Source organism: Scleropages formosus, chromosome 9, assembly GCF_900964775.1.
Source record: "Scleropages formosus chromosome 9, fSclFor1.1, whole genome shotgun sequence".
NCBI classification, from domain to species: domain Eukaryota; kingdom Metazoa; phylum Chordata; class Actinopteri; order Osteoglossiformes; family Osteoglossidae; genus Scleropages; species Scleropages formosus.
Genome location: NC_041814.1, coordinates 18,307,491 through 18,334,755, shown reverse-complemented (window position 1 = coordinate 18,334,755; position 27,265 = coordinate 18,307,491). Strand labels below are relative to the sequence as shown.

General features: G+C 40.6%; 2 protein-coding genes across 2 annotated transcripts; one reads left to right on the top strand and one right to left on the bottom strand.

Moving 5' to 3' along the window:
• Positions 1-360: 360 nt before the first annotated feature.
• On the bottom strand, positions 361-4,527 carry ptgs2b (prostaglandin-endoperoxide synthase 2b). The gene is made up of 10 exons (XM_018753818.1): positions 4,373-4,527; positions 4,050-4,166; positions 3,376-3,519; positions 3,102-3,245; positions 2,618-2,799; positions 2,432-2,515; positions 1,995-2,241; positions 1,521-1,807; positions 1,260-1,407; positions 361-937 (listed from the first exon to the last, which is right to left on the bottom strand). The coding sequence occupies exons 1-10, from the start codon at positions 4,440-4,442 to the stop codon at positions 525-527; spliced, it is 1,836 nt and encodes a 611-aa protein (XP_018609334.1). The 5' UTR covers positions 4,443-4,527; the 3' UTR covers positions 361-524.
• A 2,789-nt stretch (positions 4,528-7,316) lies between these two features.
• LOC108935392 (cytosolic phospholipase A2) lies at positions 7,317-23,607 on the top strand. Its single transcript, XM_074559705.1, is given in 18 exon segments — positions 7,317-7,420; positions 8,016-8,097; positions 8,343-8,491; positions 8,621-8,734; positions 9,103-9,140; positions 10,358-10,502; positions 11,362-11,498; positions 14,726-14,948; positions 15,272-15,386; positions 17,317-17,454; positions 18,587-18,676; positions 19,951-20,016; positions 20,351-20,572; positions 21,213-21,397; positions 21,698-21,887; positions 23,046-23,203; positions 23,472-23,524; positions 23,526-23,607. Coding segments are annotated over 18 exon segments (2,220 nt in total). The 5' UTR covers positions 7,317-7,387.
• The last annotated feature ends 3,658 nt before the right edge of the window (positions 23,608-27,265 follow it).

The window sequence follows — 27,265 nt, the reverse complement described above, 5'->3', positions numbered from 1 at the left end:
GCATAGACACACTTACTTCTACATCATAAACTTATATTCAGTTCAAGTATTCACCTGGGATGGAGTGTGTTTTGCATGGACCCCTGCCTGAGACCAAGCAGACAAAATGTGAAGCTAACATGTCTTGGTTAGACATTGTAGGTTTTTCCTCAGGCTAAGGAACATAACAAAACTCTCCAACCTGACTTTTTCACAGCACTTTAAGAAAAATGTAATTGTAATCTGACAAAAAGATCAGTGTTGTTAAAAAGAACTTAAATCTAATTTTCTCAAACTAACAAATACATATTCAGCATCCAGTTGATGTACATTTTAAATATTGATTAAATTTGAGACTTCTAGAAGAAAAAAAGGTGCACATGCTAAATGTCATGTAACATTACAATACAATAAAACATATTCTGATGTCTTGATCACATATAACCTATTAAATAAATAAATACATAAATAAATAAAATTAGTTAATAAATAAATAAATAATAAATAAATATTTTTCCCAAGCGGTAAGTGTTCATTTGTTAGCGTTACAGCTCAGATGTTCGTTCTTTCAGTATGACAGTTGGTTTTAAGTCACTTTGTGCAGAATGTGCTGTACTGGAGTTGATTATGGTTGACACAGTGTTTTTCATATCAGGCACTTGAAAGGATGCCACTGGGCAAGGTCCCTTAACATTGTTACAAACCAGCTTTTTCAGCGATGCTGTTTTGATAATTTCAAACCCGACATTCCCACCGAAGGTGCTTGGCTTCCAATACTCTGGAGAGCATATAGCATTTCCCATCAGTCCTTTCAGTGAATAGGGAGCTCCCATTTCTACCATGGTCTCTCCAAAGATGGCGTTGGGTCTTGGCTTCTCCACAAGAAGACCAGGATACAGCTCCATCGCATCAATATCGCCGTATAATTCCTCTAGCTCCGATGCCATCTTTTTATCTCCTGCAAAACGGGCACAAGAAAAGCATTTAATAATGGTGGCATTTTCAAACAAACTTCACTATCTTGATGGCAATATCATTCAGTTATTCATTCTATAAAGTCTGTATATTTATCTCACTTTCTCATTATTTGCACATGCAACCATTGAACTAAAGATGAACATAACGTGAATGATTTATAGGAGAAAAAAGATGCATGCTATTTACAATGTAGTTCATTATGCTGTAACATTATTCAGTACAGCAAAACCTAATTTGACAAGAAAAATGAAACTCCTCCCACAAAAAAAAAAAAAAAAAAAAGATTAAATTTAGCTACTCACCTGTTAATTCTTCAAAAGATGTATAAGGCCTCATATTGAAGCGCTTTCTGTAGTTATTCAGGGACTGATAACGCATCTCCCGGCTGTGCTCAACTGACTTTGTAGCCACCATAGCCACAGCTGCCGGCACGTTATGACCACCCGCAACCTGTTCAATGAAGAGTGAAAGTATGTGATTAATGTCCTGCTGGAGAACAATTCTCCGGCTCCCCTTAACATCACTCCAGTTGAACAGCATTTCTGGCTCTGCTCTGTTCTTACCCTGCCTGCAATCTGCTTGCTGAAGGATTCCACTAGGTTGTTGATGCCATGTTCTAACACGATGGAGTTGTTAAAGAGGAACTGCTGGTAGTTGTACACCTGGCCCTCGATGTGGAACTCATCTGGCATCAAGGGGTGCCAGTGGTAAAGAGTGTTGAATTCAGATGAGATTCGGTTCTGATACTGGAAGCGCTGGTTGAAGAGCAACTCAGGGTCAAACTTAAGCTTGAAGTGGTAGCCACTCAGGTGCTGCACATAATCCTCAATCACAATCTTGATGGTCTCGCCTGTGGAGAAAAGTGAAAAACATGATTAGACCTCAGTCTGGAACTTTCCAGTTGCCCCCCTGCACAAATAACAATAATAAAAAAATGACAAAGATAGAATTCCCCTCACAGAAAGATCAGTAGAAATATAGTCATTATAGACAACCTGTGAGGTAAGCCAAGAGGATTTTCTGTACCATCCCCTCACCAATTAGAATGAGCCTCGTGGTCTGGAAAATGCGCTCATCATCCCAGCCGGGATGCTCCTGCTTCAGCACATCACAGACTCGATTGTGCTCCCGCAGCCAGATTGTGGCATACATCATAAGTCCTGGGACCAGGCCAAAGGCTTCATGACCCACTGCAAAACGGTGCTCCTCAGGAACATGAGGAGGATAGTGCATCTCCACTTGGACATCCTTTACTGTTGGAGGATAAATCTCCCCATTCAGTACCTATGGACACAGGAGCAAAAACTGTCAGAAGTCTGCACACTTCCCATTATGTGGAAAAAAAAATAAGAAAAACTTGAACATTAAATAATTCACAGAAACAAGGAGATTACAAATTTGAGGCTAAAAATTTTTGTATAATTAAACCACCACACATTAATAACAGATCATAATTTTATTCTGGAATAAGTACCTGATACTTTAGCTTGCCATCTTTGAAAAGCCTAAGCTTGTGTTGCTTCTCCAACGTTTCTCCATAAATGTGGTTTAAGTCCACCTACAATCCAAATTAATAAGTCAGAACATCTCAAGATTTCACATGTTTTTAATGATGTCACAGGAATGTTCAAAGGTTTTCAATGGTTTTAGTGGTGCTTACCCCATGCCCTAAAGATCTGGTGAAAGCAGCCCCCTTCTTCAGGTCAGATTTAAAGAACTGATGAGTGAAATGCTGAGCAAAGAAGGCAAACATGAGGCTTGTGCCCTGTGGGTCTGGGATGAACTTGCTTCTCAAAAGAAACTTCTCCACCACTAGCTTAGCATCAGGCAGGGCTTCCTTCCCTGGCGGAGAAACATAGAGACAAAAACACAATTATTTTATTAGAATAAAATACATCATTCAAACATAATATATTACAATTCATGCCTGCAATCTGCAATTCATGCTCAGCTCTGCACATCAAATTCCTTTATAACAAAGGTCTCTTTCAGGGGAAATCCAAAGCAACACATTTGTTTGCCTTGAAGAGAGTTGCTTCAGGGAAACTTCTTGAAAGATATCTGATGTAATGGAAGAGAGATAGCGCCAAGAGGCTTTCAAAAAAAACAAAAAATCTTAAAAAACCGGTTTGCGATGCGCTCACCTGCAACTCCCATAGGTGTTGGGCAATCCTTGGGCACTGGAGGAAGGGTTCTTGTGTAATAGGAGAGGTTCGAATACGCTTCCCAGCTTTTGTAACCATAATCTGAGTTGAATGTAGGAGGGCTATCTATCAAATGAGATCTGGCTGTGGCATCAAAAGAAACGTTGTTGCACGCAATTAGTTTTCCACATATACGCCATTTTCCATGCATTCGATTCTCACTGAAATATGGCAGCAAGAAAGTAGAGAGACACACGAATTCCTTTGTACTTACATATCAACACATATCGCATAACGCTGTCCCTCAGAAAGGGAATGTTGTTGACAATATTCCAGAAGCCTCTGAAGTGTGTGAGGATGTAGTGCACCGTGTTGGGAGTCGGTTTCAGCGAAGTCGTGATCCATGTGAAGAATTCAGCTGTTGGAAAAAAAAAAAAAAAAAAAAAAGTCACTTTACTTAACCGCACAGCTCCATTACCGTATGACCCGAAGGTGACATCAATGTCCCCCACAAATAGAGAGTATGAATTAAGTGTGGCAGCAGGGTGGCACAGCGAGTAGCACTGCTGTTTCACAGCATCTGGGCCGTGTGAGAGAACGTGGGTTTGATCCCCACTCAGTCTGCGTGGAGTTTACATCTTCTCCCATGTCTGTGTGGGCTTCCTCTGGGTGCTCTGGTTTCCCTCCAGAGTCAAAATACTCATCTGTGTGTTCCAGTACACTGATGACTAAGTCACCCATAATAAGCATGTGAGTAACAGAGAGAGTGTGTTCCACTGATGTATGGATGAGTGATCCAGTGTAAGTAGTGTATCTAGCAGTGTAAGTCACCGTGGTGAATAAGATGTGTGGGCTGGTAACACCACATAGAGTGGAGAAAAGCGTAAATTAATGTGCGCTTCTCCGCGCGCCGAGGACGGGGGCGGGGCGGGGGGTGCGCGCGCTTACGGGTGCTGCAGTTCTGCCCGTAGTAGCCGGTCCGCGTGCAGTCGCACTCGTACTGGTCGCCTCCTCCGGACGTGCACACGCCGCGGTTCTGGCACGGCTGGGAACAGCATGGGTCGCCTGCAACGCGCACGTCACACACACACTGACTGCGTTAACACACGTAGCTATTTGCATCACACTCACAGTTACTTTATCATAACCATGGCATGATGACAAGCCTTTTTTTGTTCAATTCGAATCGATACTGTTTTAGAGGCACAACGAAACCACACTACAGCTCAACTGAATTCAGTAAACTAAAGTGAAGAGTGAAAACGTCTCACCCGCGGCTTCGCAGAGCAAAGAGCCCAGTGAGAGTAAGAGGAGCGCCACAAAAGAGACGGTTCTGATCATCCCAGTGTCTTGTGGAAGTGCCGCAAGTCCTAGTTTATCTTCTCCTCCTCTTCTTCTTCCACCACCAGCTACTTCTGAAGTTGTGAATGAGGTGCGCGCCTTTTAAACTCTAACCAAAAAAAAAAAAAGGAAAAAAAAAAGACACCTGCAATGGGAGGGGTCATGACCGAGAGCCTACGTTTTTTCCGTCATGTAGGCACAGAAGCCACCTGCCCGCCGTGTTGCCAACTCTCCCCCCCCCCCCCCCCCTTTATACAAGGCGATATTATTTATTTATTTATTTATTTTTTACTTATGAACAGAACGTCACGTGAGGGTTCTGGTAATAATGTCACGTCAAACATCACATAGGAGAGCAGCAGCGCGGATTCAGAATGTGTGGACCTCCACAGTAAAAAAAAAAAAGAGACTGATACCTGCTCCTACCCCATGTCTATACCCTCCTCGGGCCATACAGTGGAGAGGATATCGAATCACTGTTTCCAGACCATAGTGCTCTTCATTTTAGCCATTTTAAATTTTAGTTTATAACATTCTGCTGAAGAAAAGTTTTACAATGAGGTTTCAAAGTGTGTGTGTGAATGTGATGTGTATATGTAACCTTCAACCTTGTACCATGCATTCTGTATTCATTCTTGCTGAGCAGTCTTTGATGCAGTTACCTGGATAATAGCACATATCACTACATTTGGTATGTCATAGGATCTAATTGAATTGTACTGTAAGAAGTGACATTTGCCAAGTGACACTGTGGACCTCAGAGATGTCTTACCCTGATACAAATATAACCCCGACTGCAACACTTTGGCACAACCACAGATCCAAGATGATGCGAAGACACAAGCTGGCAACTCCGGCCACAGGCTCTGGTGTCCTCTACTCAATTAACCCAGCACTACACTACACCACAACTGCCTACAGCTCGCAGCCGTACCCGCGTCCACATCCTGTCCTGTGTATTTATTTACTGTCTTGCGCTCTATTCTGTGTTGCACCGTGGTCTCCGGAGAAACGACATTTCGTTCCGCTGTACACAAGCTGTATAGAGGAATGACAATAAAAACAACTTGAACTTGAACTACTCTCCCTCAACTCCAAATTGCTTCATCGAGAGTATCCTCGCCTTGCATCATGAGTCTTGACAAGACACCACTTCATGTGTCTTCTCAAACCTGCAATACTCCAAGAGGACAGAAGTTGCCAGTAAGAGGTCAACACAGACTGTTTCTCCTCATGTAGTTTTATTACAGCAACCAATATGTGCAACTAAAGATAAGAAAATGTGAAAAAATAAAAAAAGAATATTAGCAAAATGCTAAGTTGTAATAATTACAAATTTTATGTATCTATAAAATGGAGTATATATATATGTAAATTTACACTTTACATTAGGCAGTTGGTATTTGTTGTTGTTGAGGTACATTTGAAGAATAAATTAGTATGACCACACGATAGTGTGGTTATATTATTTGGAAGATGCACTTTGACCGCCCTCTAGTGGACTCAAGTTAGCATTGCGGCATCGAACTGATTGAAAGTTATCAAATTATTCGAGAACATTTGAAGAGGTCAGCACCAGATTTCGGTATTTCTACTTTTGAAATCAACGTTACGGTGCATTATGGTCAATGTACATGTAGATTTATTTTTTTTGCATATAAACAGCAAACTTGTAGCCCCTCCTTCAGACGTCCCATCCCAAAGTGCACAATCAATGCGCTGACGGAACGGAATGCGACCTGTTTTCTCTTAATTTTTCTCTTCACAATTCAGCAGAAGGTAAGTGGATGTGTATAATTAGTAGCTCTGTAAAATAAACAGTAAAGATTCCGCTTGAATTACTAAAGTACCACATATTAAATCTAGATTTGCAAAACCACCGCTGCATATGACATGACCGCAACTAGAATAACGGTACTTTGTTTTATGGAATGGATCATGGAGCTTTATTATCTCTTCTAATGACACGTGTCAAAAAGTTATAGTTATAGCGTCTTATGTATTTTATTTCTTACTCTGCCGGGTTAGCTGTAGGCCTTCAAATAACTGGAATAATTGAATAAGTGACAGAATGACAGTCTGGAGCTCTTCGCTTGCGCTTCTCTCAGCTTAACTCAGGAGTTTTTATTCATTGTTACGTAACAGCATCAAATCGCATTTACCGACACCGCTGTTACATATTTTCAAGCTTACTGATGTAACTTTTCACTAATCATGTGTGTTTGTCATCGTCTTTTCCCCTTTTCCTGGCCGTCATGATCATTTAAATTTATTCCTGATGTCTTAGTTTAGCGTCATTTTGTTTCTTTTTACCGGGGGGGGGGGAATAGTAAGTAAATCCCAAGACGCCCTACTGTCTCTTCCTATTGCACTTACCCTGTCCGCTTCACTCACATCAGAAATATTTCTCTATGGTTTCAGTGCTCTTTGTCATCATTTACATTTATTTCTCTTATGATTTTCTCCAAAACTTACAATGTTAAGGCCACAATTATTACAAGTTTACAATTATTTGCCCGTTTATACAGCTGGGTAACTTCATTGAAGCATTTTTTTTTTTTTTTTTTTTTTTTAAATTAGGGAAAGTACCTGAAGGATACAACAGGCGGAGGTGGGGATCTAATCTGCAACCTTTGGGTCTAAAGGCAGTAGCCCTAACCACTAGGCTACCAGCTCTCTCACCTACTATACTCTCCACAATTTTGGATGATTTTAAGGCAATTGTGTGGCATTTGCATGCACGGCCTTAGGCGGTGTGTAATGCATAGTTATTTCTCTCACTGCAATCATTTTCTTTGACTGATTTCATCTGTTCATGTCCCTATCTCATCATGTTCTCCCACATCATGTTCCCAAGGTCAGTAAATGCAGACACGTCTGGATCTGCTGAACAGGGAGGGCAACGTTTTGGACAGCTGATTCATCCAAGAGCTCATTCCATCACCATGTCTACCACGGATCGCCACCAGTACATTATTGTAAGTCAACACATTACAGCCCACAGATGTGATATACCAACATGTTGCCTTCAGTGTGCAGTGGACAGAATTTTTTCATTTATGTCACATGCTGTAAGCCTGTGTATTCCAGTCAGCTCTAGAGAAGTTGCTTTACGTGGTAAATTAATGCCACGGTAACCATAAATATTTCTTTGTCTTAGAAATGGCAGAGAAGATTGATGGTGTTCATAGCTCAGGTTGTTGATCCAGATGTGCATTAGTGTGAATGCAAGCTTGGCAAACACCTGGATTTCTTGTCTTAAAAACCCTCTCACTGAAGCTTTAGAATTTCCAGGATCAGATCATGATGGAAACCAATTTACAAAGTCTGACTCTTACTACACACTCATTCCATCCATTGTCAACAAGCGCTTGTCCCAAGGCGGGGGCAGGGGGTTGTGGCAAGCCGGAGCTTTACCCGACAACACGAGGTGCAGGGCTGGAGGGACAGACGAACGAACACACACACACTGGAGGAGATGCCCTAACCCTGACCTGCCACACAGTGGGTCCCAGCCAAACCCGCTGTGCCACTGCACCCCCCTTTAGCTGAACAACATGTTGTATTTTACAGGTGGAAAATCAGTACTCACACAAGTTTAAAGTCACTGTTGTGCGAGCTGAGAATGTTACCAAGGGAACACTTGGAGACTTCTGTGAGTTCTTTTTGTTGATTTTGCTTATTTGTCCTGTATTCTTTTCATACATTTATGAATATGAGAGCGAAAATGTGCACTTCAAACAGAAAGAATGGGATATGTCCCCATTACCCCTGCTTTGATGTTTTCTATTATTAGTATGTACACAGGTCATTTATTGTACAACATGATCACTATGAAACAACATGATCACTATGAATGTGGAAAAAGCCATGTTCACGTTTTTCTATTTGTGACTGCAGTGGATACCCCAGACCCCTACGTAGAGTTATGTATTCCATCCACCGCTGAAACAAGAAAACGGACACGTCACATAGACAACAATGTGAATCCTGAATGGAATGAGACATTTGAGTTCATACTGGATCCCAGTCAGGAAAATGTTCTTCAGGTGAACAGTGGTGTGGTGTTAAATTGATGTTGTGCTGTAAGATCTATGGTTACTCTGTTGTTACTCAAATGCGCAGTGAGATACTCCTTCTGTCATCATCAGCGAGTTATCTCAATTGGTTTAATTCAGGTCACACTAATGGATGCCAACTATGTTGTGGATGAGACACTAGGAACTGCAACATACCCCATTTCTGAAATTAGAGAAGGGCACCCACAACTGGTTGCCCTTCTCTTTGGCAAGGTAAGAACCTGTAACAGAATCTGGTAACAGAAAAAAATGATTGTATTTCAACTTGCAAAGAACACTGAAAAATATCATGAGCACGGATGAGTAACTGCAGTTCTGGCAGCAGGTTGCACAGTTCCACCCAATGCCCTAAGTGAGGTAATTAACTGTCTATGATAAAACAAATCAGAGGTAAAACACGATGAAATCTAGCATAACGTAAACTTCAAAAAGTGTAATTTCCTTTCACTGTGCCATGCATGTGTATGTTTTGACTGCACAGTCTCCGTTAAATCCATCTTCATCGTACTGGATGAGTGCAGTATCATGCTGTTAGCAGGCCATTGTACAGTGTTATAATTGACCCTGGTTTGTTTTACTAGGTCACCAAGGTGTATGTAGCGATGTCCCTGGAGGTGTGGTATGTAGAAGAGTTGTGTGCTGTGGGCTAAGATTGAATGTGATGGTATTCATGGTAGAACGTATATTTACATTCATTTATTTAGCTGATGCTTTTTGCAGAAGCATCTTACAATCATTTAACAAGTTATACAGCTGGGATATATTTACAGGAGCAATTCAGGGTGAGTGCCTTTCTTAAGAGTACTACAGTAAGAGGCAAAACTCAGACATGAGTCTTTTGAGTGCAAGGTGGGAGTGTTAACCATTGCAATACCTGATGCCCCATATACATACAGTAAATTTTTTATAACAGGGTCCTGTACAGTAATAAACCGCAAAGACAAACTGCTAAGAAAATATGTAGGCTATCCCTTTTCATATGACCTTTTGATGTTTTGGGACAGAGATACACTTGGTGTCCAAAATCCACAAGGTTTTTGTCACTCAGTGGTGTCAATATGGCTGTTTTCTGGTTAAATAAAGAATATTAACTTGTGCAGCATTTGTATAATAAACTTGTGCAGCATAATGTAAATAAAGCCTTAATCTAGAGATCAAATGAAGATCATCTAACATCCCGCAGTATTGTTACATAACCCTTACGCTGAACAACTGCAGCCAAGACAATTTAAATCAGATGTGCCTTGAAAGCAGAAGATATAATAGTCAATACAATCAGTTTTCTGCATTACAGGCACTTTATCCTAGCATTATGATTCAACTGGTTAAGTACAGGCCTGGTGTTGAGGTTTGAGACCTACCTTTCTCATGAAAGACCTTTAAGTTGACTCATGCAGTAATGCCTTTATTCACAACTTACATACTGTAACATTAAGTTGAGCAAGACTGAATTGACTGGAAGCCCCCACCTGCAGACAAAAGATTAATTATTTTCTAAAACTTTTTCCCTTCTAGTATGAACCAGTAGTAGCAAGGAAATTAAAAGTGAAGTCATAGGGTCCTTTCTGTTATTGCAATTGTGAGATCAGTTTCCAAGTCATCTGGCCCTGCTGTGTCACTCTTCTGGTTTTCTGGTTTTACTGAGATTTTAGATTGGTATACAAGTAGGTTTTTAATATACTATTTTGCTTGTTGCTTTATTTCTTATTTATTGTATGTTATGGTATGTATTGTTTTATGTGAGTCCAATGCTGTGCACTGGTTGTCCAAAGCAAATTTTCCATAAATGGGACAATAAAGTATATTCTATTCTATTCTATTCTATTCTATTTTCAGCTCTATCATGGACCTCCGTTTAAGCCTGGCACTCTGTGATAAGGAGAAGCTCTTCCGGGAGATACGCCAGCAGAGGGTCATGCTGGGCATCAAGAAGCTCCTGAGTATGGAGAAGAGATGCTTCCTGCCCACCTCGCTCCAGGAAGTGAGTGGAGCTCCTGGAAAGACACCATTCTTACTTGTCTTCCAGCCACTCTGTGAAAGACAAGATCTCATATGTGGATGTTCCTAGACACAGTTATTCAATAGGAATGTTTCTGTTGAATTATGTGATTTCGGGTTATAACCACGAAATGAAAATTAAGCAATGCTTACAATATTTTGTAGCTATATATACTGTGAGTCACAGATGCCAATTTTTCCTCTTAATTATTTGTGCAATCCTGTTAACAGGCTTGAACACATCCTTTTTGTGTTACATTGTAATTGATAATATTTTTAACTAAACTGTATTTGATCGGGGCCGTGGTGGCACAGCGGGTTTGGCCTGTGCCTGCTCTTTGGTGAGTCTGGGGCTCAAGTCCCGTTTGGGGTGCCTTGTGATGGACTGGCATCCCATCCGGGGTGTTTCTGCTCCCCCTCCAGCCTCATGCCCTCTGTTGCCAGGTTAGGCTCCAGCTCACTGCAACCCTGCTCAGGACAAGCAGCTTCTGTGTGTGTGTGTGTGTGTGTGTGTGTGTGTGTGTGTGTGTGTGTGTGTGTGTGTGTGTGTGTGTGTGTGTGTGTGTATTTGATTGGCCAGAATACAAATGTATTTTGGACAGATGAGCATTTAGAAGGTGCTGTCCCTGACTTCTTTTGGTTTAAAATGACAGTGCAATGAAACCACTTTTTCATTTGACAAGTCGTTACTGTGAACCGCTTTTTTCCTTTCCTTTGTTTTCACTATGTTTTTACTGTTATCTCTGATTCTGTTGTATATGCAAGATCACAGGAATTGATGGTGAAGCAGCAATGCTATACTTTTCTCAGCTTCTAACAGCTTTCTTGCCTTGTGTGTCTAGGTGCCAGTGATAGCCATAGTGGGTTCTGGAGGAGGCTTCAGGGCCATGGTGGGCTTCTCTGGGGTAATGAAGGCCTTGCACGAGTCAGGGGTTTTGGATTGTGCCACATATGTAGCAGGACTGTCTGGATCCACCTGGTTAGTATAACATTCTTCGTCTTCAAACTCCTCAAGTTACAGTTTCTGTTCTATCTGTGTAACACAGTTTTTAATGTGTAAAGATGTGTAAAATTCCACAGAAACCTGGTTAAAAGGTTGGCACAGTAAAACTGTAAAACGCTCCAATATGCTGATTATTTATAACTCACTTTTGTTATACACATTTCTTATCTTTGTTCTTTTACTGCGGTTTAGTATTAGTGCATACAGTTTTGGCTCTGCAGCTCAGATGACCAAATATGAGCTGCATCATTTGTCTTGTGTCTCAGAAATTCCTGGCGGTTTTACAGTTAGCATTGCTGTTTTGAGTTTAGATGGACTCCTACAGCCAGGAATGTTTTGGCTGGCCTCCGTAAAGTGACCTGCCAGTTATTAGGAGCTGGCGGCTGCCGGTGGTGAAAGTTGTCAGACCGTGAGTTGGTACACAGTATTATTGCTCAGCAGAAAGTCATCACACAGAGCTAACGAAATGCTTACTCACTATGCCGCCTTTAAATTTTCGTTTGTTCTGAGTTTTGCAGCCGAGTGTAAGCTCAGATGTTTCCCATGTTCGTCAGTTCAGTGTCTTCCAGACTTTGTTCTGATATAAAATCTATTTCTCAAGTAATGAGGTGGAGGACAAAATAGATTGGGAAGAAAAGTACACCCATCCCTCACATAATGGGGTCCTGTAAAATAAAAAATCAATTCAGTGGCTTGTGGAGATAAATACACTCATGACCAGTTATTTGATGTTCAGTTTTTCATGTGTCCCATCTGCAGTTATTAATAAAACTTGTCATGAATTGGTCTGGATTCATAGGGAAACCATGTTCCTATGCTCTGTTGTGTTCCAGCACTCTACTGTTTCTCCTGCATACTCGTGTGTGTTTGCTTACACTGTTTTGCGCTATTGTGTTTTGCATGGTCCAATTATTCATTTATTTAAATATAACATGTAGCCTTTGTCTTCTTCATACCAGTCCATGCAAAGCATCACCCTGACTTTATTTTATAAAGTCATCATTTTTTAAAAATTAATTTTATAAACTTGACCCTTCCTTACATTTTTATTTATAGCTTACTCTATAGACCCAGTAAACCTTTAAAAAACACAGCCACAATATAATAACAAATGTTTCACTAATTTTGACATTTATTCATAATTTAGAGCAGAAGCAAAAAGTTAAACATAAAATATAATACAAAATTCAACACAAAAAACAACATTCTATTACATTTTCAGTCTAAAACAATGACAGCTGTTAATTAATGCCAATATAAGATTACAGCTCAAATTACTAACTCAGTTACTTAAATCAATGAGACACGCTCATGTCAAGATTTTAGTTATGTGTGAAACTTGTTTTTATTTATCCTAATTACAGAAACTGTGACTAATGAGTGATAACAGTGAGGGACTGGACACAGACATGGATGAATCATGGATGTCTGACTTTTAAAATTGCATTACGGGCAGTCCCCAAATTACAAACGAGTTCTGAGTCCTCGGTCTGTCTTTAAGTCGGATTTTGATGTAAGTCGGAACACTTAGGTATTATGGATATCTAACGTCAGTTTGTCAAATGTTTGTCTTAGTATATAGTATATCATGTATCCTCCTTTGCATAAAAAACATTAAAGAAACACTTTGGATACACTAAAACATCTTTAATATAACTCACACAGTAATAATAATACTACAATGTAATGATTTAATGATAATAATGATAACAATAATAATAATAAATGTAACTACAGTATTTATAATGGAGAAAGACGTAGAAAGAGATGATAATAATAAATGTTGCTACTGTCATGATGAACAGAGGACAAGGAGGAGGCTGGACCCAAGTGCAGGATTGTTTATTCAGAATGAAAGGACTAAACGTGTTCTCATGGTCGGGGACAAGCAAATGGTCGGTCGATTGGTGAACTAACAAAGGCGAGGATCCGAAATTGTGGTCGAGGGACAAGACGGGCAGCTGTTATCACAGCGACATGGAATGGGCCTGAGGAACGATGAGGGACAGGACTTGGAAGAGCAAAGCAAGGCAGGTTTGAGAACGCGGGGGGGTTGTCTCCAGTGAGATTCCGCAACTGGCAAGAAGTGTCTTTTATAGCCGAGTGGAGAGAGAGAAAGAGAGTGTGTGTGCGCGTGCTCGGGCAAAACATTAAAGAAACTTCAATGTTTGCTTTTCCAGTTTTTGTTGGTGTTTCACCTTTCTCTTGATTATTCCCACTTAAGTTTCACTTGTGATGGTTTCCCTTTTCTTTAATGTATCACCATCACTTGCATCACATTTACGCTTTGGTGCTATGGTTAGGAGGGTAAAAACAAAACAAATAAAGCCAAATATAGTAACACACGAGACACTTAACAGGAAAAGAAGGAAGTCTTTGTCCTACCTTGGGCTCACGCACCTCGCCTATGAGCCAATGAACTGCTGGAGACGCGCAATGTTTTGATGCACTTCGTAAAGTAGCACTCATTTATTATTACTAACCATTGTATATACAGTAACTTGAATTTTGAATATAATATTCTTAATTATGAAGTTTTCATTTGATTGTTACCTAAGGGTGATAAAAAATTCAACTTCTGGTCAGTAAGGGGGTGATTCGTAACTACGGGTTGTATGTAAGTCAGACGTTCATAACTCGGGGACTGCCTGTAATTTACAAGCTGTAATACTACAAATATAAGTACTATATATAAAAACAGTTGTCTACTTGTGAAATCTTTAAGCATTTTTTTATATAAGTAGAAAATCCTAGTCATTCTACTGTGAAATATTACAGGTCAAATTCTGTCTCAAAAGCAGCAGTTCACAGTCAGAATTTAGGAAACGTCTTGCACAGGGGGGACGTGGTGGCGCAGGGGCTCGGCTGGGGCCTGCTGTGTGGTGGGTCTGGGGGTCGAGTCCTGCTTGGGGTGCCTTGTGGTGGACTGACTGTCCCATCCAGGGTGTGTCCCCCTCCCCCTCCAGCCCTGTGCCTTGTGTTGCTGGGTTAGGCTCTGGTTTGCCGCAACTCAGCTTGGGATAAGTGGTTGTAGACACTGTGAGTGTCCTGCACAAGAAATATGAAGAAAATGTAGCTGAGAAAGAAACACAAGGAAATTAATCGAATCTGAATGCCTGGAAAAACATTCTTATTGTAATGTCCTTCTCCTGAAAGCCACTTTCCCTCAACACGACTGTGCTTGGTCCTTTTTGATTCCTTAGGTACATGTCCACATTGTATTCTGACCCTGGCTTTCCAGCCAAGGGACCCCAGGAGATCAACCAGAAGTTGATGAAGAGTGTAGGCAGCTCCCCATTGCGGCTGCTCCTTCCCCAGCACATCAAGCACTACATCCATTCCCTGTGGTCCAAGAAAGCGGCGGGACAGCCTGTCACTTTCACAGACATTTTTGGCATGCTCATTGGGGAGACCCTCATTCCAGGAGTAAGAAACTGCTGCCTCCATGGCTTGTACACTGTGACAATCAGCAAACTGCCTTGTCCTGTGTTTGATTGTCTCATCATGTCTTCTTTGTTCTTGTATTTACATTCTGCCTCTAACACTGAAACTTTCATTAGATAAAATGTACTAGTATAAAGCTTCCCATTTGTTCGTATTCAAATCACATAGAGTAATTCAGTTATTATAAGAGAGGAATGGTTAGCAAGAAGGCTTTTCTGTTGCATCATGACCTGAAGCATGAAGCACTCATAGAAAGGGTGATTGCTTAAGATTTGTCGTGGAACTTGGTGGTCTCTGCTTTCCAGCGAATGGATTCAAAGCTAAGCCAGATGCAGGACAAGGTGAATGAGGGCCAAAGTCCACTGCCCCTCTTTACCTGTCTGCATGTGAAGCCAGATGTCTCGGAGCTGATGTTCGCAGGTATTCATCTCTGCAAATGTTTGGGTACTGGTGTTCGTTCTTTGTGCTTTCCATAAGACAACCTAATTGGAGCATCGTTTTCTGTGTTTCATTTTCTGTGTTTTCTATGTTTTCTTTTTACTGCTTGTATATGCACATTGTATACACATACAATGTGCATATACAGGAAGTTCTTAACTGGGTTAATTTTAGACCAGTACTCAAATGCACTGTTAGTACACAGCGGTGCTCACAGGAAATGCTGTCACTATTTGTATTATGTGGGCCTTTGGTAAGATAGACTGCAGCTAAATAAATACCTTAGTGACTCAGCCTACTGAAAGAATAAAACCTCCAAAACATGGAAATGTTTACAAAGACTGACTTCAGGTCTATTTGCAACAAACAGACTTAGAGTAGGTGTAACAAATTCATAAAGTGTTTAAGGGTTGTGTATACTGTATGTCAATGAGTAACATACCTCACTAAATTACTTGCCAACATGTATGGTGTGTCTTAGATGAAGGGGCCTGAAGGGTCTCAGCCAGTCAGTTTACTCTAGATACAGTGCATTCAGAAAATATTCAGACCCCTTCACTTTTTTTTCTAATTTTTTTATGTTGAAGCCTTATGCTAAAATTTTTTAAATTATTTTTTCCCCTCAACAGTACCCCAAACACTACACTTAATACCCCAGAAAAATTCTGGAAAAATTAATTTAAACGATTTTAGGGTTGAACATAAAAAAACGTGAAAAGAAAGAAGGGGTTTGAATACTTTCTGAATGCACTGTAGTTTAGGTCCTATAACCTAGATATCCCTGAATGCTCTAGCTAATAGTAGCATCGGTACTATGTCTTTCACATAACGACCTCACTGCAGTGGTATTGAGAACTAAAATTTAAGAGATCCTGATTTCACTGCTGCATAAGCATGTTCTGCTTGTGTAGTTGTCGGACACCTCTGAGTTGCTGCGTGCCTCTGTTGAGTAAAGGATTCACCTTCTTACTGGTGCTAATCCTCATGATGCCATGGGGTCCATGGACTGGAAAGATTTAGAATCAGAAGAGCACACACCTTGTACTTTGTGTGCATCCTTTCGTGGTGAGAGTATGCTCTACAAATTTAGAACAACAGAAAAGATCTTAATTGTAAATGAAAAAAATTTTCATTGCCCTCCCCCCCCCCCCCCCCCAAAAAAAAAAAAAAAAAAATTATGGAGATCAGTATGACCATTTTCACATTTCCTTTATGTAAACTGTTTGTGGCCAAAATATCTAATATTTACTATCAGAAGAAATATGGCACATTCAAACTATTTAGTTACATTTGAAGTGTTTTATTCAGGGGGTGCGGTGGCGCAGTGGGTTGGACCACAGTCCTGCTCTCCGGTGGGTCTGGGGTTCAAGTCCCGCTTGGGGTGCCTTGCGATGGACTGGCGTCCCGTCCTGGGTGTGTCCCCTTCCCCCTCTGGCCTTACGCCCTGTGTTACCGGGTAGGCTCCGGTCCCCCGTGACCCCGTATGGGACAAGCGGTTCTGAAAATGTGTGTGTGTGTGTGTGTGTGTGTGTGTGTGTGTGTGTGTGTGTGTGTGTTTTATTCAGTTTCAGGTGAGTACAATATGTAAAATACTTTCACTGAGCAAAATTGTTTGGAGTGACAAGAGTATTACCATTACTTTTATTGGCTAAAATGCAGTGTACAAAGGTTCAGAGGTTCAGGTTTGAAGAAAATGCTTAATTGAAAGTATGTTACATGGAGGGTCTCCAGACCAAAAAATGAAACACTTTTTCTCAGTTACTGTATGTGGCTTTTCCTATCTGTATGAACATATCAATGGAAGAATGATTTTTTCTTAAATGACTGTGTTGTCTGTTTATACAGAAGTGACTTTTCTATTAATATTTTTCATTTCTGTGTATGTGTGTGTATTTTGCATCTGGTTGGTCAGATTGGGTGGAGTTCAGCCCCTATGAAATAGGAATGGCCAAGTATGGCACTTTCATGACCCCTGACCTGTTTGGGAGCAAGTTTTTCATGGGCACCGTGGTGAAGCGGTATGAGGAGAGCCCCATGCACTTCCTTATGGGTAAGAGACATGTTTCTGCTTGTGATGAGGTACTGTACCTCCTAATTATCTATGACACAAGCCTCCAGATTGAGGTTAGTGTATCCTTTGCTTTCACACAAGTGCACTGCAACTAAAGAGGTGATACTTCTCCTTAACAAACAGAAACTATTCTTGTATGACTTCAAAATGTCACAAGGTCAATCTGCTCTCTTTGAAAAAAAATCAGACTGTAGACGTTCTCTTAATCTAAGGCTGCCACTGCAGAGAAATTACAAGCATGGCAAATTAAAGCCATGTATATACTGTATGTATAGATCCCGAGCTATTAGAACATGTCATAAATTTGTTTCATCTTACCACTATATTTCATCTCGAGGCTGTGAGCCTTCATGCTTTTCCTTTCTGTTGAAAAGTATGAATCGTGAGAAACTTGTGAATCAGGGGATGTTTATCTCAGTTTAACTCACTTGAGTCAAGACTGGAAGCATTCCGTGCCCAGTGAACAGATTACACTCACTGTGTGGCAGAGTGTGGACTGGGTGGTCAATGAGGGTTAGATTCAGGTGACATAGGAGCAAAGGAACACAGACTTGTTGAGTCTTCATTTGTAATGGCCTGTCTGTGTGTATAACGAATATGACCTCTGTCTGTACCTATCTTTTATCACAATCAATTTTTTTCACAGTAACTCTTAGAACTACAGTAGAGATTCCAGGATATCAGTAAATTTTGCAGTAGGGCTATAAATATTTCTTCTGTGTAACACTCTTAAAAACGTATTTCTTTCATCTGCATTTTTCTTAATTGTGGTTTTATTTTGGTTTAACAAGATAGCTCTGTCACTGGGTTTTTTGCCATTCAGGGCAAGAGCTCTAGAGCCGTGGGTTTCGATGTGCTGTGTAAATACCTTGGCGTTTCTCAGAATTCTTCATTGACTTGATGATAAGGATTTACATAATTGAAAAGAAACTTTTTTTTAATCACTAAAAGCTTGTTTATTCTTCTCTCAGCCTAGGGGTAATGTTCCATAAATGCTATACATTGTACACAGTGGTGATGTGTCTATTGTCTGTAGAAGCAAACTGGAAGCACTAATCAGAGGAGGGAAACATGGAATGTGGTCTCTTAAAAAAATGTATGTCTTTTGCAGGAGTTTGGGGTAGTGCTTTCTCAATACTCTTTAACCGAATTCTTGAGGTAAAAGACAACAGTGAAGGCAGCACAATGGAAGAGGAACTTGGTAAGATGAATGGCCTCGCCTCCCTCTTAACATTCTGGGTGGAACGACTCATAACCTCTGTGGGTCTTCAGTGTCTTTTTTCCCCTGTACTGAAAGTAAAAGAACCATTGCTTTCATATGTCAGCTTTTGGGGTTATGAGAAGCTTGAGCCTTTAATTTTTGTCTTCATTTTGGGCTTTCGGTAGCATAGTTGTAGCACTTCTGCTTTGCAGTCAAAGCACTTTGGCTTGAACTCCTGCTTCCGCTCTAACACTTACCATGAATTGTTTGAGTATGAATAGTATAAATGCTGTATAAATATGGAATAATACTAAGTAGCTTAACAATATTGCATACCTAAAATCTCCCTGGACAAAAGTGTCAACTAAGTGAATAAAGGCTTGTCAGCATCTGTGTATTTACTATTATTGCAGACCTGACCTTTATTGCAATGCTAATGCATTAGAACAGTAGTACTTTGAGCATATGCATCTACTGAAGTACTGAGAGGACCATCTAAAGCTGTGTGGTAAGATTACTAAGAGTCAAGTCATCATGCAGCTCTCATGTTAGAACAAAGTAGTTTGGTGTAGTCGTAGATGCATCCCTGTTAGTGTTCAAGCAAGACTAATGTGTCCACTCAGTTTTTGTGTATAGGTCCATTAAGTACTATTGCTATTTTTTTTGGTCCCCCCAATATCCAAAGTTGTTACACCATTGGGTGCAGTGAGTGTAGTGTGTTCTGTAGATCCTTGAAGGCAGACACCTCAGGAGGGAGGACATGGATGACGCACTGCTTTCAGGTTGGAATGCTCTCACTGTGCATTGTTATGTCTGGGCAGAACCTGCCCTTTCATTGTTTGTGGTTGTCCATTGTGCACGTCCTTTTGTGCAAAAACTGCTTCATTTGATCCCTAGAATAATGATGGCATTTAAATGCTCCAGTAGAGCATCCTAAAAGGTCAAAGAAGTTTTCTAAAATAAACTTTTGGAATTTCAGTGTTTGGGTGTGACTTTAAGCTGCAAAGTGCAATAGCTTCTCCCTGCTTATGTCCTTTCTGAGAGATGGTTCACTGTTTATTTCATGGGTAACTGTTTGGTTTGACATGGAATAAAGTGGAGTATACAGCCAGTACATAAACCACAAGTATGTTTAATGTAAATAATATATGATTTTGTTTAATATTTAATAAGCATAGTGCTGTAATGGTATGTTGAATGTTTTGTTTTCAGATAAAGTGGAGGTCTTTTAGAATGTCTTTTAAAAGGCCTGTGTGTACATTTTGGTTTCATAGAACAAATAAAGCCTGAACACATTGTGAAAGAGGACAATCTAGACAATGATGAGGAATTCCATAAAGGTGAGAAACAGAGTGACAAAATTTGGGTTGTAAGCTGTGTGTGAAATGCTGTACATTACTGTATTGTGGGACCAGTACTTACAGTAATTATGATTTCTTTGTTGTTGACATTGCAAGGCAAAATCCTGATGTTTATTTTTCGTTTATAACTTAAAATGACCTTGATTACACAAAATAAAATGATGTTAAGTTCTACACTTTTGCTTTGAAAAGCAAACAGTGGTTTGTTTTGCAAATCTGACTTTTTTCTTCCACTAGTTAAATGTGAGAACTGATCTACTTTCTTGCCAACACAACCGGTGCACTTGATTCTTCAGTTATCTACTTCTGGCAGGCAATGAGCACCACTCACATGCCCAGGCCAGCTGGGTGCAGTGCATGTTCACCTCTCTGTTCAGTGACTCCACCATCTTGAACAACCGCGAGGGTCGTGCGGGCAAGGTGCACAACTTCATGCTGGGCCTCAACCTGCATGCGTCTGAGCCATTCTCATCCATGGGAGACGTCATGTGCGAGATGCCAGTGGAGGAGGAGGAGGTGGCGGATGTCATCACAGGTCATCTCTTCCCGTTTCCGTGTTTTTGTATGGAACTGTACCCAAACCTCTCGGCAGAGTTGGAGGACACATGGCTATAGAATGAGTAAATGTAACATCTGTACTTCACATAAACCTTCTTATTTATTTTAATAACAAATGACCAGACCTCATCTGAAATGCTTTTAGCATCATCAGTCTAAGGAAAAAGCACATGTTGGTGCATACTTGAAAAAAAAACTAGGAAAAGCAATGACGTAAGAAAGGGACTCAGTATTTAATGGAAAAAAACGTCTTTCAAGGTTAGTACTCCAACTATCCAGTATTCACAGAGGAGGATAAATCATTTGGCTTCTTAGCAGGAACTTGTAGCTACAGCAGAACACAAAGCTCTTTTACAATGTTTTTACTATTTTATAGTTTTTCAAGACCAGAACAGACTAAAACCCTGCTGCAAGACCCGTCTCTAAATCAGAGCCAAAACCTGAGTTACTGGCTCACACCCTAAATTATAGTTAATTTAACTTAATCACTATAGCCCACACTGTTTTCCAGAACCGTCGTTATGCTATTTGAGGTGTCATTCAAAACATTGCTCAGAAATCTGCCAATTCCACATTTCCATCAATTAAATGTTCTTTAAACTACATTCTGTAACAAGACCCAGACGAGTTTGATCGAATCTATGAGCCTCTGGATGTGAAGAGTAAGAATATCCATATTGTGGACAGCGGCCTGTGTTTCAATCTACCATACCCACTGATACTTCGACCACAAAGAGGCGTGGATCTCATCATATCCTTTGACTTCTCTGCCAGGCCAAGTGATTCCAGCCCTCCGTTTAAGGTTAGTGGTCAGAAAACAGTCAATTCAATGCATCATCTTCCAGGTCATTTCTGGAAATGTTGAGACTTCACATCCCATGCAATGCCACAGCAGACACAGGATGTAGAAAATGACCTTTACCCAGTAGAGACAGCAACCAAAAATTTCCAGATGAATAAATCTCAGAAAACATCCCATTCATTTCTACAACTTTTTTATAATATGTGAGCAGTTTAATCTGAGTAACTTCTTCCTTAGAAATATAGCCCCTGGCCACCAGTGGCCCTTGAAAGCCTCAAGTGTTTATGTTTCTGTCCCCAGGAACTGCTGCTGGCTGAAAAGTGGGCCCGTATGAACAAACTGCCCTTTCCCAAGATTGACCCAAAAGTATTTGACCGTGAAGGCCTGAAGGAGTGTTACGTCTTCACACCCAAAAAGGGTTACAAGTACTGTCCCACCATTATCCACTTTGTGTTGGCCAACATCAACTTCAGGGATTTCAAGTCTCCAGGTAAAGCGAACAGTTAGAAAAAAATCCATTTACATGAATTTACTTTCAGTTTTGTTATGTTTTTGAGGTTTTACAAACCTTTTAATAGGTTGCCTTTTTATGTCAACCTCTTGTTTCTTGGTTACATACTGGAAGTTTTGTGTAATGTACTAAGAATATATTTTCAGTTGAATATAGTTTTACATTTATTTATATAACAGACACGTTTCTCCAAAGTGACAATGCTATGTAGTGTTATCAGCCCACACACCTTATTCACCAAGGTGATTTACACTGCTAGATACACTACTTACACTGGATCACTCATCCATACACCCGTAGTTAAGAATATATTTGCACAATTACGAACTCATATAGAGGTACTCTGCAGCTCAGTTCTAAGAATTTCTCGCTGGGTTGCAATAACTACATTAACACAAGATCCATGAACTTGAAATGGAATATCCCAGAGAATATTCTCTGCGTCACTTACCAAAATATTCCTCACTAACTTCTCTCTACATTTACTTACTTAGCAGACACTTTTATCCTAAGCAACTTCCAATGAACTGTATGTAGTGTTATCAGCCCCCATACCTTATTCACCAAGGTGACTTACACTGCTAGATACACTACGTACAGTGGGTCACTCATCCATACATCTGTGGAACACACTCTCTGTGTCACTCACACACTATGGGGAACCTGACCAGCATGTCTTTGGACTGTGGGAGGAAACCCACACAGACACAGGGAGAACATGCAAACTCCACACACACTGAGCAGGGATCAAACCCACGTCCTCTCGCACCAGCCAGGCACTGTGAGACAGCAGCACTACCACTGTGCCACCTCTAGAGCAGGGTAGCACTATTTTATCAATATATATTATCAGTAAAAGCATTATTACAAAAAACTGACTCGGGCTACTACTTGGGACTTTCTTTGATGCAACATTTAAAAAACATTTGACCTACATGTAAATTTAAATGTTACATGTCATAATTTAACAGAAACTACAGTCAAGCCACAAGAACACATTTACAAACGTTAGCTTCCCCACACCCCTCATTCCCAATTAGAACTATGAAAAACATGAAAATTCTATTTTATTAACTGTAGTAGATTTCAAGAAAAAGAACAACAAAATAACTGATAACTGTTAATCATCCTTCACAGGAGTACCTCGTGAGACTGAAAAGGAGAAGGAACTAGCCGATTTTGACATATTTGATGACCCCGAGACACCGTACTCAACGTTCAACTTCCATTACTCTAATAAAGCTTTTACTCAGCTCCATGACCTAATGGAATTCAATACCCTTAACAACATTGAGGTCAGTTCAGCTTTACATTTTAAATGAGAAAATCTTCCCAAATGTTGCAAATCTGAAGCAATGAATAGGCACAGCTATAACTTTCTGGAATTTCAAGATAACCACATAGGTCTAATGAATTCCAGCATACATTCATGGCTCTCAGTGTGTTTTCATTATAATTTGTGAGAGCAAGGGGGAGTAGTGATATCCCTATGACCTCTGTGTGCTGCTCTATCAAACACACTTAAATGGGCTTAATCATTACAGCATCCTTCTTACTTTCTAGGTGATCAAGGATGCCATCAAGGATAGTATCTTGTACAGGAGGAAAAATCCTTCTCTCTTCTGTCTGTCTCACAATTAATGAAATTGAAAACAAGACTTTTTTGAAGAGAGAAACCCATGGGAAAGCACATATCTGAGCGGAATACTGTTGGCTTTTTCTCCAGTGACATAATGTATTATGGAATTCATTTAAAAAGGTCTGCAAATCATTTGGCTTGGCAGTGTTCTGTGTTATGTTCAATTCCTTTAGGATGTGTGAATTTAAACATGTCGTAGGTGTTGCTATCTATTATCTTTATAAAACAGCTTCCTTCGTAAAATGAAGGTGCCTTTTAAGAGAATTTTGAGTCACAGCAAATATAATTCTTACCAGAACCATCAGCTCTCCGCGTAGAAAAACGTCTTACCAAAATGGACATTTCTTTTCAAAATATGCATTTTGGTGACATTTGGAATGGGCAAGGTGAACAGAATCCTCCTGTGTAGGTTGTGGCTTTTCCTACTTTTGTCAGTTAGCTGTATGCCTGGTGGCAAGCATCTTTAAGAAATTTCTTTTGTCTGTATCATGAACGGTATTAATGAACCCTAAAACAAAACAATTTTAAAGGAAGTGCAAAAGGCTGAAAGGCAAAAGAAAGGCTGACATAAAACTTGAAAGTGATCAAATGCATAGAATTTTCTTGAAAGGCAGTATCATTAGAAATTACTTTGATTTATTGTTCTTTTATGGCAAATGATGAATTACAAATAGCAGAGAGAGGTTACCAGCATTACAAGTGACAAAGAGAATTGCTTGTTTAGTTAGTGTTTTAATAATAACAATAATAATAATAATAACTACTGGGTGCAGAGTGATACAACGGGTAGGGCTACCGCCTCACAGTGTCTGGGCTGTTTGGCTGTAGGGTCGAATCTGGCTCAGTTTGTGTGGAGTGTGTGTGTGTTTTCCTTAACATGTGAATGTATGTATGTTTTACTACCCTGTGATGTGGTGGCATCTGGACTGCCCTCACCCTGAGGAAGTCAAGCAATTAATCTGTGTGTGTGTGTGTGTGTGTGTGTGTGTGTGTGTGTGTGTGTAATTACTACAACCATTGCTAATAATAAAGTAGTGCAGTTAAACCCAGCTTCTCAAAGCACTTTACAATAAAGAAGAAATATATCTGGATTTAATCTTTAAAGCAATTTCCATTAAACACCAACATTTGAGAAAAACAAAGAGGAAAGTATAGAGCACTGGGAGGAAACCCATTTGAACTGGGGGAGAACAGCTGAATTCAGCCTATGATCAGACTGAGCCCACATCGAACCCATGTCCGAACGTAGTCCGGGTGCTGTGCGCCAACAGTGCTACCCGCAGCTCAATTACATAAAATATTTAGCCCATGTACTATATATAGTGCACCTATTCTGGAATGGTTTATTAAGGCCGACATGAGCCCTGCTGATCTATCCGCCTCACAAAGACATGCTTCAAGCATGAGGAAAGGTCCATTGTGCTGGTGTGAGGTCCGTCCTTCCACTTGCCTTGGTGCATGAAACACTAACAGGACGGCTGGAATCACTGACCCTGCACCGAGGAAACTGACGCGCTGTGGAAATGATGTTATGGAGAAAGTGGTCGTGCTGAAACGCACCATTTCGGTGGATAGTCATGCAGCTGCGTCCCGTGTACGAGCCACCTGGATCAATGACCCTGGGCCTGGAAAGCACTGTATTGCGTTGCGCTCTGAGCTCAGAGGGGGGCGAAGGAGGAGGAACGGACAGTGTTCATTACGAATATTTATTGGAACAGGAGAGATAAAGGCGCGAACACGAGGAAATAATACACTCGGTCCGAGGACCCGTTTTCCTCAAGAACCTAAACTTAAGGCAGCCTTCCGAGCCCGCTTAACACCTCTCAAGATTTCCTCTCCACTTTCACTAACCCACACAGTCACCCTCTTATATTCCTCTTGAGTTCTCACAGCAGTTGAACAAGACTCCATTTTCCCACAATCCAACGCAACTAACAAACGCATTTTCCCGCTCAAACGCGGCTCGTTACAGTACTTCACGCTCAAGCACTACACGTCAAGAACTTTAAGTTGTGCATTGGATCGACGAATCTGTAAGAAGTCAGTATTTGAGATAATATTCAGAGCGTCTCCTGTTCACGACCACCGTATGCGTGAGAGGAGCTTCCTCTGTGAGCAGCCTAATAAGGTAAACACTTCCAAGAGCCCGCATTGGACCCACGGGCCGCTTTCTGAGTCACCGCGAAATGGCATGACGCCATCTGTATACAGCAGCACATGAAACACGCCCTTGGAATGTGTTGTTACGCATTTTAAAAAATCCCAGTCTTTCTGCAATTCCTCCTGCAGGATCTAGGATTTGAAAAAAGAAAAAAAAAAAAAAGAAAAAGTTCAGTATAAATCGAATCGCGTTTAATCTTGTGCACTCCTTCCAGCTTATTCTTTTCTTATTTACGCGTTGACTTCAAGATTAAGACTTAATATAAACATTAAGCAAGAATGTTATTTTAACCAAAAAGAAACTATGAAGATGATGAGTTTCAGTATTTCACGGAACTACTGATCATAAACAGGACAGTATTATAATTATTCCTTTTCACCGAATTCTTGTAAACATTGACTGAATTGCGTACGTGCTGGGATCATAACCCTAACCCTATACATTAAGAACCGTTCAAATATACAACTGGGGCAACAGCAAAGTGACGGATGTTGCCCCAATTAATAATTAGCTTATTTTTGCCTAAGAATCTGTATAAAAAACTAATTTACGCTCCGGTCCACTGTTTCTTCTTTCTTGACTAAATTCCTGAACTAAGTATGGAATACAGTCGAGATCAAATCACCAAATTTCTATATTAAGGCTCAAGTATAAACAAAGTATAACACAATGTTTACTGGTAGAATCAGACCGTCGAAGCAATGCGGATAACACCTTCAACGTAACACTCGCACCCTTAGCTTCCAGCGGCCAACAGACTGATTTAAACAAAATACTCTTGAGGCTATATGGCGGTATTTTAAAGTGTCATCGCTTCCACTTGTGTAAAACAAGAACCCACCACACACTGTTCAATCTGGTTTAATTTGGAAAGGGGTGAAATTTGTTTCATATTCATTGCGTTTCAGCGCCACCTGCAGTTTACTACTGGTACTTACAAAAACTGGCGGTATTTTGAAACGTACTCTGCACAGCGGTTCTCCGTGATTAACACACACACACTTTCTGAACCACTTGTCCCATACGGGGTCGCGGGGAGCCGGAGCCTAACCCGGCAACTCAGGGCGTAAGGCTGGAGGGGGAAGGGACACACCCAGGACGGGACGCCAGTCCGTCGCAAGGCACCCCAGTCCGTCGCAAGACAAGCAGGACTTGAACCCCAGACCCACCGGCGAGCAGGACCCGGGCCAACCCACTGCTCCACCACGCCCTCTCTCCGTGATTAATTTCGATCATTTTTCCAGTCCTGTGTGGGGGTAGAAGCTCCCAGTCTGGCTACTGCAGCCGTTTAGCCTTGTTTTGGGGTTGATGAATATGTTTATAAACATGGTCAGAAATAAATGTAAATAGAACTTTCCATAACGGAAATACGTACGCAACAACATGATAGATGGATACATACGAACATTTCTGAAACGTTACAGTACGGGGCTGAATAAGGTCAGTGAATTTCGCAGTGTGTAGTTCCTGGGTTGTCCGCTCGGATTTCTGGCGCTACTGAGTTCATTCTGAATGACACATGAGGCACTAAACGTTATGTCCTTCTGTGATTTTCGA